The sequence below is a fragment of the Panulirus ornatus genome, chromosome 34 (assembly GCF_036320965.1).
Source record: "Panulirus ornatus isolate Po-2019 chromosome 34, ASM3632096v1, whole genome shotgun sequence".
Classification (NCBI taxonomy): Eukaryota; Metazoa; Arthropoda; class Malacostraca; order Decapoda; family Palinuridae; genus Panulirus; species Panulirus ornatus.
Window position 1 is genome coordinate 12,754,135 of NC_092257.1, and position 17,645 is coordinate 12,771,779.

The following is a 17,645-nucleotide window of genomic DNA, read 5'->3' on the forward strand; positions in this document are numbered from 1 at the left end:
CATGCCCTCCCATAACTTGCATTCATCATTTCTAATTTCACTCCACAAGCCCTGCCTGAGAATATGGGTTTCCGCAATCCCTAGCACATCCACACTACAACTTTTAAACCTCTTCACAATCTCCCTCCTTTTATTCTCCCCAGTCATTCCAATCACACTCAGTGCCTTCACCCTCAACTGCTTGCTCCTTTTAACCCTGAGCACAACTGGTAGATCCAGTGCTGCTTCTTCGCCTTTTGTGCCTCACCCTCGACAGGTCACTAGCAGAGGGCAGCTTCAGTGCAGTGTTTCCAGGGGCAGCGGGTGTTTCCCAAATTCAGACACTGATTTCTGCAGTGTCTTAATCGAATTTGCCACCAGTGCTGTACCATCAGCAAACTGACTCAAGTTACCTGGCCCCCTCACCCCCTACAGACTGCATACTTACCACTCTCTCTAAGACTATTACCTTTAACTCCCTCAGCACCCCATCCGCACACAAAATCATCTTTCCACCTATATATCTACCTATAATCTTTTACTTTTACTCCAGTCCAATAAACTAGAGATAGGTCAACATGCATGTTTTGTGGGGATTAATTTTGCAAAGAGGATCCCTTGCTTTGACCTTGCTGGCTGGCAAAAAGGGTAAACTTGCTGCCCTGCAAAATTAAAATCCACAGCATTACCATTAAGTCTTCTCCTTTGGGACACATGAGAAAGAATTGTACCCATATATCTGCTGCAAATTGTAGAGGGTAACTAAGATGGGCAGGGGTGAAGGGCCAGAAATCTAACACTACAGCATTATCAATTTCCAGAAGGAGCCAAGAGAGTATTTTCCCTCTACAGCCCAATTATCTCCTGTTGCTAACATGATATGACAGGAAATAGCACACAAATATGAAGAAAGCTTAGCACTGAAGTTACTTATACTGAAACATCAATGTACAAACTTATAAACCAATTATTACATCCATCTGTGCCTAGATAAAAACTGCCCTTGGTTTAATCTGTCCAGAACTAAGTAAAGAGCATCTCCAAGTCACTATCCCTTTTCTGAAAAACTTCTGCTTTCTTCTGTAATTTCCTTAGCTTTCTTTTAAATCCACAACACTGAATGTACTAAAACTTCTCAGTTTAATCTTTAGATATCATACAAATTAAATTCCTTTGCAAAACTGAATTTAGTAGGAAGAAAAACAATGAAACTACGACTCACAATCTTTCCTTGTCTGTTTCCTTATCTGATATGAAATTCAGCCAAGGAGCCAATGGATCGACCATCGCTGATAATTTTTCTAAATCAGTGGCCATGTGTATCGTTAAGCGGTCCTTGTGGGTGATAGCACTTCTGACCTAGAAAAAAGTAAAAAAATTATACGATAATAAAGAAATATATTCATAAAATTTGTCAATATAATTTCAGTACATTATAGAACATGCTATGAAGCCTTATGAATGACTCATAAAATTCTAGGAGGAAAGTTACACCGTAATTACACCCTTTTCTTGCATTTCCTTCGAATTTGCCTATAAAATAAATGATAAAGTAGGGAACCAAATCATAAAGTAGAGAACCAGTTCTTTTACTGGAAAGCCAAGCCTAGTTATGAAGGAATTTTGAGTCTTGGACTTATGAATTGCTATCAATGAATAAAAGTTTGTACACCATGTTTAATCACTAGACCCTTCCCACCCAAACCACTCTATAACAAACCACCAACCCCAAAGTAGAAATAAAAAACTTACTCTCCCTCACACTTCAGTAACCTCTACTCACAGCTCCCCTAAATCCCAACAAGTATACAAATGATGACGCACATACAAACTGACAAGCCTGAAAATCAATGAATAAGTGACCCCCCCAACTCAAATTCAAACTCCATCCCACTAGTATACAAATGACAAAGTACATACAAATTGAAATAACCTGACAAGCAATAACTCAGTGACCCCCCCAACTCAAACTTGAACTTCATCCCACCAGACAAAAACCTATCAGAAACCACACTCCTCAGACAAACATGAGTTGCACTCTTCTGCTTATGCTCTGGACATCATCCAACACTACAAATACCATTTCAACATATCCCAAGAGACCCCTCATACCCATGATGCAACTACCTTAAACACTGAATATTTACTACGCAAATGCCTTGCACTTTTTGCATGCAGGAACACATGACATAACAACACTTTATGATCTGTGGTCCCGGCAGATGGACATGGCCAGCTTCAAGAGTACTGCAGAAGCCTCACAAGGATAAAACAGACTCCTGGGGCAGGAAGGAAATTAATTACAAATGAAAGAGAACAATAATAAGCAAAAGGTGATGTTACAAAAGCTGTGTCCCTGATCCAACTCATTAAATAAGGAATGGGATGATGATGATGACTGATATAAAGATAGATGGAGACGCGAACATTAAAAGAAAATAATAATAAAAGGCATCATCAATACGTAATACAGTGAATTATAGTACAATAAACATTCTCCTGCCTAAAAACACCATCATTATGGTGACCTTCTAATAATATTTAATGACTTGCATTTTTACAGTACTGATGTTAACATTACAACCTCAAGATCCTGCAGCTAGGTCTCTGAAAACACTGCACTAGAGTTACTCTCTGCTAGTGGCCTGCTAAAGGTGAGGCACTAAAGGCTAAGAAGCAGCACTATAGTTCACCAATCATGGAGACTCTTTCACTGTGGTCACCCCCTTGAGGGAGTTCCCAATACAGGTGTCAGAGTAATAGAGAGAGAGAGAGAGAGAGAGAGAGAGAGAGAGAGAGAGAGAGAGAGAGAGAAACTGATCTTGTAGTTTTAAGTTTGGTCGTCGTGCAGCAGGAAATTGATGGGCACTATTGAAGTGAGGTCTTCAACAAGACTTTACTCCTTTCTATCCAGTGATGACGGAATATCCCTGTAAATTTGACCTCTTACTTGTGGAGTTAATGCTTACAGTGTAACTATACAGCACAAGAGTTACTGTATAGTAACAGTGTGATCAAAAAAAGCTTTTTTACCAACCTGCTCTATTTCCTGTAGGACTTTTGCTTCTTCAGTTTCCAGTCTATTCAACATATCATTGAGGAACTTTTCCTGTCGAAGAATATTTTGCTTGTTCTGGTTAGTGTCTGCCAAAGATATTGGTTTTGATAAAAAAAATTCTAATTTCAAATTACTGATAAGTACTGCACAAGATACAAGCAATGTTATTTTCTCTTGCAAAAGCAGATGGATTTTGACTTTATAAACTTAAGCAATGTAATTAAATATCATTCTCTCCAAAAGACCATGACACAAGAGCTAGCCAACAATGACCTCCCTAAAACTTACACAAAAATGTTCTTAAGCTTCCCAAAATTGGGTTTGACCCTGCATTCAGATATAATCAAAAGCCTGGCTAAGTACATTCAACTACCCCGAAGGACATGTGAGAATGTAGCTCTCTCTTACAAATTAAAATTTCCATAAACAGAAACTTCTCACAGAATATATTCGAATCAAATAGAATAAATAGCTGTACACATAGGGAAATGATAAAGGACTTTCACCTAACTCTAACTTAATGAACCAACTTAATATAAGGTTTGTTGTATCTAACAAAAAGCTATTGTGTCTGGTGAATCAGAGGTGGAGCATGATAAAATGGTAAATGATGTGCATAGCAGGGGCTTGTTGAAAGTAAATGTAAATAAACAAATAGTTTCTTGTCTCTGAAACAGACAAAATGTCAAAGTGCAATATTAATGTGAATAAAGAATTATGTACTTTACAATACAATTCTCCTGTTCTCACCTCTAATCATTCCAGAAAGAAAAACAATTATCTCCTTGCCAATCTTAAATCAAGTTCATGCATCAAGAAATAATTTTCATCACAAAGTTTTTATAACTGCAATATATCAAAATCATCAGCTTACCATTCCTAAATGCTAAATCATGGAACATGAGCTGTAAAAGTGTGGGTCCATCTCGTTTCTTTTCTCCAATAGAATTGATAAGCTTGCTAGCCTTAACTTTGACACGCTGAGCTGTGAACTGACTCTTGAACAATATTTCCTGCAGCAACTGTACACCTCGCTCATACTTGGCCATTTCAACCTAATCAAAGAAAAAGAGTGGCAGGCATTGGAGACTGCAAAAGCTGACTGTGTAATCATCACTTTTTAGTAACATGAACTACATATACCCTATGCAACTTCTGCTATAACATCTCTGACATCCATATTACATACTTTCTCTAGATCTGTTATTGCTACTTACAAATCCCTCTCTTCTTCAAGTATGTTTCACTTAAATTCTCCAAAGCAAAGACATGTTCTTCACATCTACCTCTTCTAAGGCCACACTGCTCCATCCACAGCACATACTCTGTCCCTGCCACCTTCTCAATCATCCCTTTACCATACATCTTACCAGGTATACTAAAACTTACAAATCCATGATCTTAGCATTCAGAGTTTTTTCAAATGCTTTTATATAAGGGGACTACCTGCATTATAACAGTCCTCAGGCACCTCACTTAGGGTTATACAAATACCTGATTAAATAATCAATAACAGTGTCACCCTCATTCATGAGAAACCCAAATGAAATCTTATCCACACTTGCTGGTCTACCACATCATCTCAAATTAAATAATATACTTCATGGGCTTTCATTTCAAAATCATCTTTTAGTTCTCCCCTTCACTTCTACCTCTGCCTACCATTACACCTTTACATGCCATCCTAATTCCACTTTCCTTGTGGTACAAACCACATGAGGTAACTTTCATTCTTCTAAAACAATATCACACTTCTGTCTTGGCAAGTTATGCATACATATATAGTTTTACAGTGAAAGCAGCTTGATGAATATCCTGTTTATGTCTGAAGTGCTACTGATGGTTACTTAACTTTAGAGATGTTTCAACAGATCCCTGGTAAATAAAAGATTTTTTAAGCCATTCTCCTGCAAAAGATGTATAATAAAAACTTAGAATATTTATTTCCTACCACTCACTTTGATGATAACTGCAGCATAGCTACAGTATGACCCACAAGAAAACCGTCCACTACTATGAAGAGCCAAGCCTATAGTGGATTCTCGGTACAGTGTGTCAGCTGCAAGCTCACGTACTACTTCCTCATAGGGGATAATGGTATTTCCACGCAAAACTGGAGATTCAAAGAAGAGGTCCAAAAGAACGGTGAGGTATGGACGAAGGGATGCAGGAACTGCTGACACATCCAAGACTGCTATCATCTATGGGTTGGAAATACAATTTCTGAACGTAAAAATTGGAGAAAACACTACCTTCCCCTAAAAATCTATGAATAACTTGAAATTTTTCTTTCACTTTAACATTCCTCTTTTATCTCTGAAAATAAGCTTCAGTAGCTTGGTCTATCAGAGACCACCATCCACTAACACAAAGATAGGATACACTGTAGTGAAGAGTCATATCAAAGTCAAAGCACATGAACACATTTTTTGAATGCCTCCCTCTGTTCTATGACAAGAGCAGTGTCTATCATAAAATGGGTGCCATGTTAAAGTATACATGTGAAAGTCAATCATCTATACCTAAATATAAACAACTACATACTACGATGAATGCTTCCATGTAAAAAAAATAAGGATCATCACCATCACTTAAAAAATTGTTTCTCTTTAATCACCTGACCAATGAACCGTCTTTACAGTTCTAACATCTGTTATCAATATTGGCAATTTTCTTATAAGAGGTGCCATCTCAGCAAGAATGGGTTTATTGCTGAGGCAACAAAAATGAGAAAATATTGACCTTCTTTTCAGTACTCCATGACAATACTGTGCCAACCATGTCTAGTATCCAAAGTCAAACAAAGGGTATTTATATTATAATGTCCCTTGACAATAATTTTCAAAAAATCATTATTAGATATCTTTTTTTCATTACTAAGCAAGGTGGCTTATGTACTACAACTACACAACTCAGCTCACCTAAAACATTCCTTTAAACTTTTACTTCTCACAAGAACAGTTCTCACTGTCCATTGATAAAAGAAAATGGTAATAATGTCTGTTACCCATACCTCAACAAAGTTTGAGTGCAAGTCGTCTAACTGGAATTTCATAGGGAGCTGATTAAGCAGGGTGGGTATGTTAGGCTGACTCTGTGTGATGCTAGGATACATATCCATGTGGTTACTGTAGGCCCTAAGAGGATGAAAGTCAATACTCTTCACACTTGGTACCGGCACTAACTCCAGCATCTCTTGTGGTGGAAGGATCTTTGAAAAAAGAAAAAAGTACTATTCAAAATCTACTCATGATTTCTACAAAACTGAGGAAATCTTAAACAGCACAGAAATAACTGAACTGCATAATACCACTGAAATCATACTGGTGTTGTCTTCCTTTGAATATTTTTCCATGAAGTAGTAGTATTTCATTATTACACAATAACATCAATGATCTTACATCTCTGTCTTTTATGTTATAACTTTAAATGTAATTCTGTTATCTATTCTCGTATATCCTATACTCACCTCATTGGCTTCCTTTGCTTTCTCAACCTTTTCTTTCCATACTTTAAGACCCTCTTCACCCAGCTCCAATTTCCTGGCTTCAATTCTTTTCTTTTCCTCCTTTTCTAATCTAGAGGCTTCAGCTATGGATGGTACCCCTCGAATAACAACTGAGGGAGAATTTATCAAATACTTGCAGATAAGCTCGACCCAGTACTTACAGGATTCTTGCAAGAGACGTTCATACCACAATTTCTTATTAAGGCGAGTATCCAGCTATAAATTTAAGAACAACATAATCAATTTAGCAAGCTAAATTACTGCCACAATGCTTTCATGCAAAAGATAGTAAAATAAGACAAAATGCAGAGATGCAGAATGGAAAACTTATCTAAATGATGTTTGTGCTTTTGTACAAAAAGATACCAAACAATATAATAAAGATACTTCGGTTGAGTAATCATCATCATCTTTTTCACTGAAATTCTCTATATTTTTCTAACCTATGCAAAAAATGAGATTGTTCCTCAAAGAATTAATAAAGTGAAATATATAACCAGTTTTATATTGCTAAAATAGCTCTGAAAGTACCTACAATCATTAAAATAAATTTTTTGTGACAACATTTCCACCAGGTTACCTTTTGAAATAACTCACATTTTCACATGTTTGTCCATAGAGTATATCCCCAATTATACGGTCAGCAATCGTGCCATGAGGAGAAGTTTCCAGACGGCTATCTTGTTTCAATATCAAGTTGGAAAGAATGTCTTTCATAACCTGCATGTCTATGCTAGTTTGACCAGAAGCTATCTTTGTTAAAGTATCCATGAGAAGAGGCTTCACACTATCAACCTTAAGACGAGGTACACCACTGAACTCGAAGTAACAAGCAGACATAGAATTTTCATAGCAACTATGATATACCTGTTGAAAATGAAAGAAAGAAATTGAATGAGACAGAGATATTTCAGTGATGTGGCAGTGTGCATGCTTACAAGGCCATTACATTTTACTTCATCATAGTGAATTTCAAGTGGAGGCAATGTAAATGGAACTCTTAACACAGGTCTAAAATTCAATGCAAAGCAGGCCATTAGCTTCACCCAATGAAATACTAATATCATAAGCAGAAAGAGCCAGTGCCTCTTAGCCTCTATTTGGTTTTGGTTTTAAATAACACTACTACTTAGCATAAATCCCTCTCAATACTTTAGATTCAAAAGCAGGGAGGTGAGATAAATAACCATCTTTCTAGATGATCTTATATCTATAGTAGGAACATACTCTTACTAACACACCTCTCTCTACATCCATCATTTCTTATTCGATCAATCCTCTTCACATCACATAATGTCCTAAAACATATAATTTCTAAAACATCCGCCTCCTTCTGTACTTGTTTAACTAAAAATTACTCCTTAAATGGCAGAAGACAGCATATGATGACCTGCGTTCCAGGCATAAGGAATCATCATGCGAGTGCTAAGTTTTGCAAGGCATTTTTAAATCCCTACAGATATTTTGATATTTGTATGGTTACTAAATGTTGCCTTGGTCAATATAGGTGCTTTTTCACTCTCTGGAGACAGTTCTGAAGTGTAAATACATAAATAAATATATCTTTATGTGTAAGTATATGTATATAAGTGAATAATAATACTAAGAAGTGATAAGTGTCACTTAGTAAGTTTGAGTAATGAGGCTCATCCTAAATACCCCATTACTTACTCCCTCACTCTCTTTCTCCACCAGGCTACTCCTACATTACTTCAGTTGTAAAAGTTAGGTTAGCTCAAGTATTTTTTTCATCTTATAATGGAAAACAGAGCATCTATGGCCTATTTTCTTGAAAACATCATGATTACAAACACAACTTAGTCTGCCATCTATAAGTTAACAGGAATTTGTGAAGTAGTGAAGAGATCATTGTATGATGAGAAACTTCCTTATGGGCCACTTCCCTATAAAGGGAAAAGTCTTGTGATAATGGCTACGAAAGATCTTAAACAAACAAACTGCTGTCTTAATCCTTACATCACTGGCGAGAGGATCTTCCACTTCAACGAACACACTTGGCAGTGGAGAAACGGAGGAATGGGTTAGGTACTCCATAACTACTCCCATGCTCATCAATCTGTTAAGAGAAAATAATGTGCAATTTCTTCAAGTAGATTTTATAAAGTAGCATAGTAAAAAAAAAAAAAAGTAAGAGACCAGGGAAATAATCTATCTAGTAATGAGCACTTACTTCACAGAAGGAACAAACAGCCTTAATATGAGAAATTCTTTTCCAAACATTTCAGAATTTTTGCTTTGCTTCAGGCAATACTTTTTCATGTCAAGTATAAGGTCCTTCATGTAATAATAAAGAATTCACAAAGGTCATTATATCACCTTTTCAGGAAACAGCTAACTGACAAAGGACATACAATACATACAATGTCATTATCAATCTCTTCTGAGCAGCTATTTCACTTCTACATGGATCTTATTCTCCCCAGTATTAAGCACTGCTTACAAACTTTAGGAGACTTTTCCTTCACTCTTTATTAGTTACAGTGGAATCAAAAGTAATGTCTCAATTCTCCAAGCATCTCTCTTCAACCATTCTTTACTGCCTGCCATGATGCTGCTGCCCTCATCCTGTTTGACAGGTGTTATTTTGGCAACTGCTCTTGTGAGCTGACCATGTGTCTATGCCAATATGGCATAACTTGTGTCTGGCTGTTGCTTGCCACAGTTTCTGTGAAAAGACCAACCACAAGAGAATTGACCTCTATGACATCTCTTTCTTCCTACACTCATCTTTACCTACCCCTATAACCTTTCTACCTCTAAACATCAAGTCTACCAACACTAGAGGAACTCTACTTATTTTTTCATTCTTTTTCTTATAGTAATTTCTTTTCAATCAAGATGGCCATGACTGGGGCATGTTTTGCCTATCTCATATTGGAAAAAAAATCACAAATTTAGACCTTTAAGAGAAAAATTTGAAATCTAAAAATATCTATTAATGTGCACATGTGCACTAACTGTCTAATGATATTCAGTATAAAACACCCTAATACAGGGGAGAAAATAAGAAAAGCATAAAGTATACATCAATATTCACAAAAATCTGCGAAAGGAGACTCACTCATTGATTTCATTAACAGCAGAAGGTCCACGCCAAGATACAATAACCAAGCCTGTATCTTCGGTGTCACTTGGATATTGCACTAGCTGGTCCACTGAATTCTCCAAGGGAGGCACTGGACTTTGCCATGGGCGATTGTATGGGCCACGATCTCCCTATGAGAATAAACAAAAGGCAGTATATAACAGAACCATTTCATCATGCAGATTGGTTTCAATACTTTGCATGATTGAGCAGACTGTGATGCAGGATTCTTCAGTACTAAAGGAGGAATTGAAAAACATGGGGACATCACACTCCCCTGCTGCAAATTAACCTTCACTGGGAACCAATCACCCTCCTCTCTTCCAACTCGTACACATGCCTTACATCCCTGGTAAAAACTTTTCATTGCTTCTAGCAGCTTACCTCCCACATCATATACTCCTAAGACCTTCCACAAAGCATCTTTATCAACCCTATCATATGCTGTTTCCAGATCCATAAATGCTATATGTAAATTTATTTTTTCCTAAGTATTTCTCAAACACTTTCTTCAAAGCAAACACCTGATCCACAGATCCTCTACCACTTCTGAAACCACACTGCTCTTCCCCAATTGATGCTCTGTACATGCCTTCACCCTCTCAATCAATACCCTCCCATATAATTTCCCAGGAATACTCAACAAACATATGCCTCTGTAATTTGAACACTCATGATCCATACGGCGAAGTGCCTGAGGATTGGCGGAATGCGTGCATAGTACCATTGTACAAAGACAAAGGGGATCAAGATGTTTCAAAACTCTGTTTTATCAGGGGATGGATGTTCAGCATATCAATGTAATAAAATAATATTCTGAGCTAATCCAGAACAGATCTGCCATGTAATATATCAATCATAACACAAAATCAAAGGATACAGAGTTTTTTGATTCATCATTTCTAATGCTAAGCATCATTTTTGCTTACCTTTAGAATAATCTTTCTCTCAATGGGTTCTATAGCAGCAAACACTTTCTCCAACTCCACTTGCCCCGTAATGATGATATTAAGATTCTCTGGACGGTAAAAAGTACGATGATAATTACGAATCTGTAAGAGACCAAGGTAACTATAAAGAAAAGTTTTTAACTCACAGAATGGCTCATCAGAGTTAGTACTTGCAATTTACTGGTAAATATATATTGAATATCATTTTGACAACTTTGCAGTATAAACTCAAATGATTCAGCTTAACAAAGCTCCTGAGTATAATACAAATCATTGCTACTCACTCCCTAATCTGGAATACCTGTTAAAGAGATAACAACTGTTAACTTATTCTATACATGTGTCAGTAATCAGATGTGTAAGATATACCTTCTATTGGCAATAACGAGACAATCTTTTATCAAACCATAAGCCAGTGTGTGATAATACACAACTTTGGACATATCTATCTAAACAGAAAAAGATTAAGTTTTACAGCAAAAATTTCCTATAGTAAGTTAAGTTTACAGCATTTACACATCTCACTCAACTCTGACTCTGTGATTTAAGTGATATCCAATATACCATTCCTGACAGATTCATGTGATTCTAGTAACTCTTATAGACTCGGTGAACTGCAATCTTGCTATCATGATTTAAACAAAAAAGTCTACATTTTGTTTCCTGTTATTAAATGAAAGAAATACATGTAATAGTAAAGGATATGCACAAATCTCTTAGGTAACACAACTTATATGGCTGATGTACAAAGTTAGTGTGTAGCATATGTAAGCAAGCTGGTGGGTGGGGGTAAAGGAAGGGGATGGAGCAGCAGCAATAGTTCCATGATCACTTATTACCCATGAAAGTAGCATGTGTAAATGTAAAGTGGTGAGTTAATACTAACCATAATGATATATCCATGGTATACTGCTTAAAATAATGCATTAATCATCCACTGGAACTCTGGAGGAATAGATGAAGCGGATATGACTAATGACACAAACTCTCTAAAATATGTTCATCGCTGTTTATGGTTACTATCTATCTATATCTCTGAAGCGTGTTCCAAATGGAACTCCCTAAAAGGGGTGGCCATGGTAACAGAGTCTCCAAAACTAAAGAACTCAAGTGCCACTTCTTAGACTTCAGTGCCTCACTCTTAACAGGCTGCTGGCAGAGGGCAAGTTTAGTGCAATGTTTGAAAAGGCTCCGACCTAATGTTTCTACATATTACTTCTACCTATAATACCAATGTTCCTAATGTTTTTACTTATTACTTCCACCTAATAATCCTGCCTAAATGGTCCTACATACTACTTCTACCTACAGTTCCTACCATTTTCCCAAAAGGCAGGGCAAGCATATAGTTCTCACAGCAGGAAAATCTAGAGTTATGAAGAATGAGCTGCGCGAGTCAAGTGTTACACATGACAAGGAGAGATTGCATGATGACAGAATGCCAGTAGTCCACATGTTGGTGACGTAGAAAGAAAAGGCAGCTACCTGGGTCAGAGGAGTGCAACTTGACAACCACTAAAGTGCTGGCTCACTAAGCAGATAACACTAACCCTCCTGATACCCAGACAGGTAGTAGTGGTATCATACCTCCATCAACAGTGAGTGCATTAATACTTTTGATGCAAGGGATCAAGTATGGGTAAAGAGAAGTTTGAATGTAAGAGTGGGTGATATGGTTTTTAAGGTTATAACTGAGGAGACTCATATTTGCCAACTGACAATAATACAGCCTCACCTGAGGTAAACACTCATGGTATGACTACATGAAGAAGTTGAACAACATTAGGTGAAGATATGTCATGTTATATATGGCTAAGCTGCTCACTCAGGAGGTTAGCTTGTAGTTCCATCTCAAATGATTAATTCTTAGTTTAACAAAAAGCATTCATTCAATCAAAGCAAAAGGGGATTCAGTTTTATGTTAGTTCCTTTAGTAAGAAAGAAGTGTTTGAATCTAAAAAATGAAAAGCAAATACAATAATCAAAAGTATGCAACATTAGTAAGTAAACCAACTGCTATTACACTTCTTACCACTAAAATAACTTTTGATTCTCACTGTAAAGCTATATGCTAACAACACTGAAACTCTTAGAATTCATCTTTGGCCAATGATCATAACTTTCATAGCAAAATCATGTGGTAACTAGAGTATTTTCTTAGATACAAGACTTAAGGTATATGAAGAATGTGTTTTCCCTTGCCTTTTCATTTGTGGTACTCTCACGTAAATTCTTCATGATGCCTCCAGTCTCTGAACGATAACCACTGGGTTCAGGATACATGGCTTGCAGCAAGGCACGGTAGCAACGATCACCATCAGAATTCTCACGAGCCTGCATCTCTGAATACACAACTCCAGCATCTTCCCCATCTCCAGTAATGTGATACACTTCTGTGATGAATCCTGATTCCTGAAAATATAAAAATCAATACCAGCATCATGGTGCTGCAAATTTTCCTTTGCTAAGCAACACAGGTAAGACTCATACCCCTGTTCCACAAAATTAATCTTTACAAAAGAAGCATATGAGGAAGTGGCCTTAGTTTGATGTAGTGAGCCTTCACCTGCCTCTTTCAAAATGAAAGGCTTTATATGGGTGAAAAGAGTAAAAAGCATGAAGAAGGAATGTAAGGAGAATGGAAAAATGGACATATTTGAGAAGGGTAATTTAGATATCAGGTGTGTGCAATCTAAAGTTCATCAATAGCAGGACAACAGGTAACTGGTTATATATAACTGCAACCCATGGTAGTACTGTACTACCATGCTGACTACTTCATGCCTAAGAAGGGCCAGGAAACATCCTAACTCATACATGTAAGATTGCCAATCATACTTTTGGTCTCAAGAGAAATTAATCTACTGGACTAGAACTCAAATAATTTCTGTACAACCACTTAATACCTATCCTTCATTTTTCCCTCCTGGCTTTGTAATCACTTCTTTATAGTTTTTTCATTTCTACATTTTTTCAGTGCCTGGCCATGATAAAGATTTCTATTCATACGTGGAGCCTAAGTCATCTAAATGGAATGCAGTGAAGGTTGTAAAATTTGGCTTGTTAGAGAAGGTACAAAGAGCTAAGGAAAACATTGAGGCAGGAATCAGATGAATGATTAATTAAAAACATCTTGCTCAAAGTTATTTTCAACACCAATCATCAAATGTGATACACTTAAGATAAACTGCAACCTTTATGCCTCTTGCCTTTACAAAATGGTCCTATACAGGCCTTACGTCAATCATCAAACACCTCACTCTGTGCCCTACAGACAATGAAAATCCATAGAAAACAATCAACAATAATGTCACCCCCTTTCATGAAAAATTCAACTGAAATTCCATCCACTTCAGCCACTTTATCTAACACAAGGCATTCACAAGCTCTTCTCTTTTCACCAAACCACTTTCTATAATTCTCTTGAATCACATATTTTCACAGCCTAAACATCCTTCACCTGCTAACCTATCATCTAATACAGTCAAGAGTCATTCAAAATACTAATTCCACCTCCATTTCTTTGTGAAATCTTGAGGAAAAAACCCATACTGAAAGTTTTGTAAACTAAATGAACAATAAGTGGTAACTCTAGAAATAATGTACTCACATCAGTTTGGTAAAGTGTGTGAAAGAAGAAAGTTAAGAGTAAATGTGAATAAGAGCAAGGTTATTAGGTACAGTAGGGTTGAGGGTCAAGTCAATTGGGAGGTAAGTTTGAATGGAGAAAAACTGGAAGAAGTAAAGTGTTTTAGATATCTGGGAGTGGATCTGGCAGCGGATGGAACCATGGAAGCGGAAGTGGATCATAGGGTAGGGGAGGGGGCAAAAATTCTGAGAGCCTTGAAGAATGTGTGGAAGTCGAGAACATTATCTCGGAAAGCAAAAATGGGTATGTTTGAAGGAATAGTGGTTCCAACAATGTTGTATGGTTGCGAGGCGTGGGCTATGGATAGAGTTGTGCGCAGGAGGATGGATGTGCTGGAAATGAGATGTTTGAGGACAATGTGTGGTGTGAGGTGGTTTGATCGAGTAAGTAACGAAAGGGTAAGATAGATGTGTGGAAATAAAAAGAGCGTGGTTGAGAGAGCAGAAGAGGGTGTTTTGAAATGGTTTGGGCACATGGAGAGAATGAGTGAGGAAAGATTGACCAAGAGGATATATGTGTCGGAGGTGGAGGGAACGAGGAGAAGTGGGAGACCAAATTGGAGGTGGAAAGATGGAGTGAAAAAGATTTTGTGTGATCGGGGCCTGAACATGCAGGAGGGTGAAAGGAGGGCAAGGAATAGAGTGAACTGGATCGATGTAGTATACCAGGGGTTGACGTGCTGTCAGTGGATTGAATCAGGGCATGTGAAGCGTCTGGGGTAAACCATGGAAAGCTGTGTAGGTATGTATATTTGCGTGTGTGGACGTATGTATATACATGTGTATGGGGGTGGGTTGGGCCATTTCTTTCGTCTGTTTCCTTGTGCTACCTCGCAAACGCGGGAGACAGCAGAAAGAAAAAAAAAAAAAAAAAAAACATATTTCAGTGTGGAGCCACTCACATGTTGCAGTACCTTACCCATCAGATATATTGACCAAATAGTGTCACATCCACCTTGTTTGCATCACTAAAGTTTGAATCTGTCTAGTTAAGAATCACTTTCATCCATCACCACACTAGAATCATCCAACAGCAGTCTCAGGGTCTTTATCCAAATGAACAGCTCAAAAACTTTTGGCAAAACCAGCCTAAATCTGCTGTTGTTTGAGAAGAGCATTCATTGCCTTCAGAGCAAGAATAGCTGAGTGTTTGCATTTTTTGAAAGTTCAATTGTTCAAACACTCACCGGCATGTAAACAGTTTTCAAAATCTAATAATGAAGTAAAAATGCTAAAACTGTGCTAAAAACAATCATACACAAACACATGGGCTACATCTGTATGGTAGTAATGCACTTGTCTGACCGAAACAAAACTGGATAGATGTACCAGTTAAATGATGAAGGGCCCAGCCACCAGCAACACTAATGGTGTGTAAAAAACAGTAATACAAACTAAAACTAAAAATAATTTTACAATAATTTATATGCATTTTCATATATAAAAACCCACAGATGGAAAATTCAACAATACACATTTTTGCGAATGAAAACCCTGAGAGTTACATTATAAAGACCTGTCTTAACCTTTTAGTGTTTTCTTATGTTTGAACAGTCTTACGTCCTTCATACTATTTCCCATATTCAAAGTAAGGCAGCCCACTGAAAATTTTGTTCCTAACTAAAGGTAAAAAAAATCAAAATCATACTAATTTTAGATTATGTGTAAAAAGTATCAAAATTCATGTGGAAGAAGTATCATCACCATCGCGTTACTGGGAATATGGCAAGAGGCTTATGTATTGGAGGGATACGAATCTAAACTTTTCAAAGAAAGTATGTAAACTAATAAAAAAGCTTGAATGTAACTTACAGTGAGAGTAGGATATAGCAGATGGTCTAGGTAGATGGGTAGTAAGTTGAGGAAACCTTCACTACCTGCAGTTTGGACGGTGTATGCAGTATGGTCTGTGTCTGTTGGAAAAATTTAGTCCTGTGGGTACAGTATATATAAACAAAAAGACTGCAGCACTAAATGAAATCCAAATCTGTATCTGTGTAAAAGCTTACAGTTTCTTGGAAATAGCCTGAAATATATTGTTGCTGAAATGATACATATATCATTCTGTAACACAAGTGTAAACATAAGCATGACCCTTGTGCAATTTCCATGACTCCTTTCAGCTTAAAGATATCACATACAAAGTGTAACATGAATGCCAATAAATATCTGATATTACTGATAGCAAATGATGGTAACTAAAAGTTGCTGAGCAGCTAAAAATTTGCTGCCGTAGTATAAGAAATCTACACTTCCTGTATGAAATAAATCACTGAATGATATCAACAAGAGTTATATCAACAGTCACTAACAATACTTTTATTGCAAAAAAATGGTAAATGTAATGTATGAAGAGTCTAGTTCAAATGAATACCAGCTGATAACCCTAGATTATTTTCACTACAATGAATTTTTTTAATGTTGAAGGCTCCAGTTACGGAATAAAGTCCACACCAAGGACGAGACTTAATTGAAATATAGAGAACTATGAAATGGAAAAAGACAAGGGAAAGTATTTACAAATTTTTGAGAAAGTGAAAAACCTGTCTTTTGAAATGTGCCACGTCCTAATTATTGGGAAAGACATTAGAAGGTAGAGGGTTCCAAAGCTTTGACATGTAGGGGGAAGAAGCAGGTATCAAAATGACCCATCCTTGAGTTGCTGATGGCCATACAATAATCATGTGATGCAACAGCTTGACGAGTATTGCGTGGTCTAGCTGGTGGTGTGGGCAACAAGCAGCCAGCTCTCAGGTACAAAAACCTAAGTAATACCTATAGAAGAGGGAAAGTGAACCAACACTTTTGCACAGGGCAAGGGAATCAAGTTTGGATGTTAGCTTGGGACAATTTATATGGTGGATCACTTTCGACTCAACTCTGTCAAGCAAGGATGCATAGTGAGAACCACCTCAAATGTGAAAGCAGCACTCAATACAAGGATATATATATGAATGAACTTGCCAAACAGCCTTACCTGTCCAAGCATTGGTCCCTGAAGCAAGACAACGATTAGCAAGCAGGTCAAGCACTCCCTTGAAAGGATAATCCTCACTCCCCAAGAAGACCAAGTGTTCTAGTGTGTGTGGCAGTCCATCATCATCATGTGCTTCTGTGGCTGAAATGGAAACACAAACAATTATGGTTACAGTGCATCACTGATACATTGTTGATATATGTTGCAGCCAGTTTTTCTGGACAAAAATGAAATACAGTAATTAGTTAATGACGCAACTCTAGGACTCCATCTGCCTGAGATTAAACAGCAAGTGAAAAGTCAACTTTGGTGAGGCTCTACCAATATCAGGTGATGAGACTCACAGCACTGTCAAAAAATTTCTCCTTTCAAAGGATTCCACCCTGTCCCTGCTACTGAGTGTGGTGCAGTCTTTAAGA

General features: G+C 37.2%; 1 protein-coding gene across 4 annotated transcripts in view; it reads right to left on the minus strand.

Annotated features, from left to right (window-relative positions):
• LOC139759864 (uncharacterized protein C05D11.1-like) overlaps positions 1 to 17,645 on the minus strand; it is a 167,303-nt gene that overhangs the window by 14,191 nt on the left and 135,467 nt on the right. For all 4 annotated transcript variants that reach the window (XM_071682381.1, XM_071682383.1, XM_071682380.1 and 1 more), the window contains 13 exons: positions 17,227 to 17,367; positions 16,062 to 16,162; positions 12,804 to 13,013; positions 10,581 to 10,703; positions 9,628 to 9,782; positions 8,523 to 8,622; positions 7,143 to 7,412; positions 6,507 to 6,761; positions 6,051 to 6,248; positions 4,996 to 5,238; positions 3,912 to 4,092; positions 3,017 to 3,123; positions 1,202 to 1,338 (listed from right to left, as the gene is read on the minus strand). In XM_071682381.1, coding sequence (XP_071538482.1) covers positions 1,202 to 1,338; positions 3,017 to 3,123; positions 3,912 to 4,092; positions 4,996 to 5,238; positions 6,051 to 6,248; positions 6,507 to 6,761; positions 7,143 to 7,412; positions 8,523 to 8,622; positions 9,628 to 9,782; positions 10,581 to 10,703; positions 12,804 to 13,013; positions 16,062 to 16,162; positions 17,227 to 17,367 — 2,221 coding nt within the window. The remainder of the gene's footprint in view (positions 1 to 1,201; positions 1,339 to 3,016; positions 3,124 to 3,911; positions 4,093 to 4,995; positions 5,239 to 6,050; positions 6,249 to 6,506; positions 6,762 to 7,142; positions 7,413 to 8,522; positions 8,623 to 9,627; positions 9,783 to 10,580; positions 10,704 to 12,803; positions 13,014 to 16,061; positions 16,163 to 17,226; positions 17,368 to 17,645) is intronic.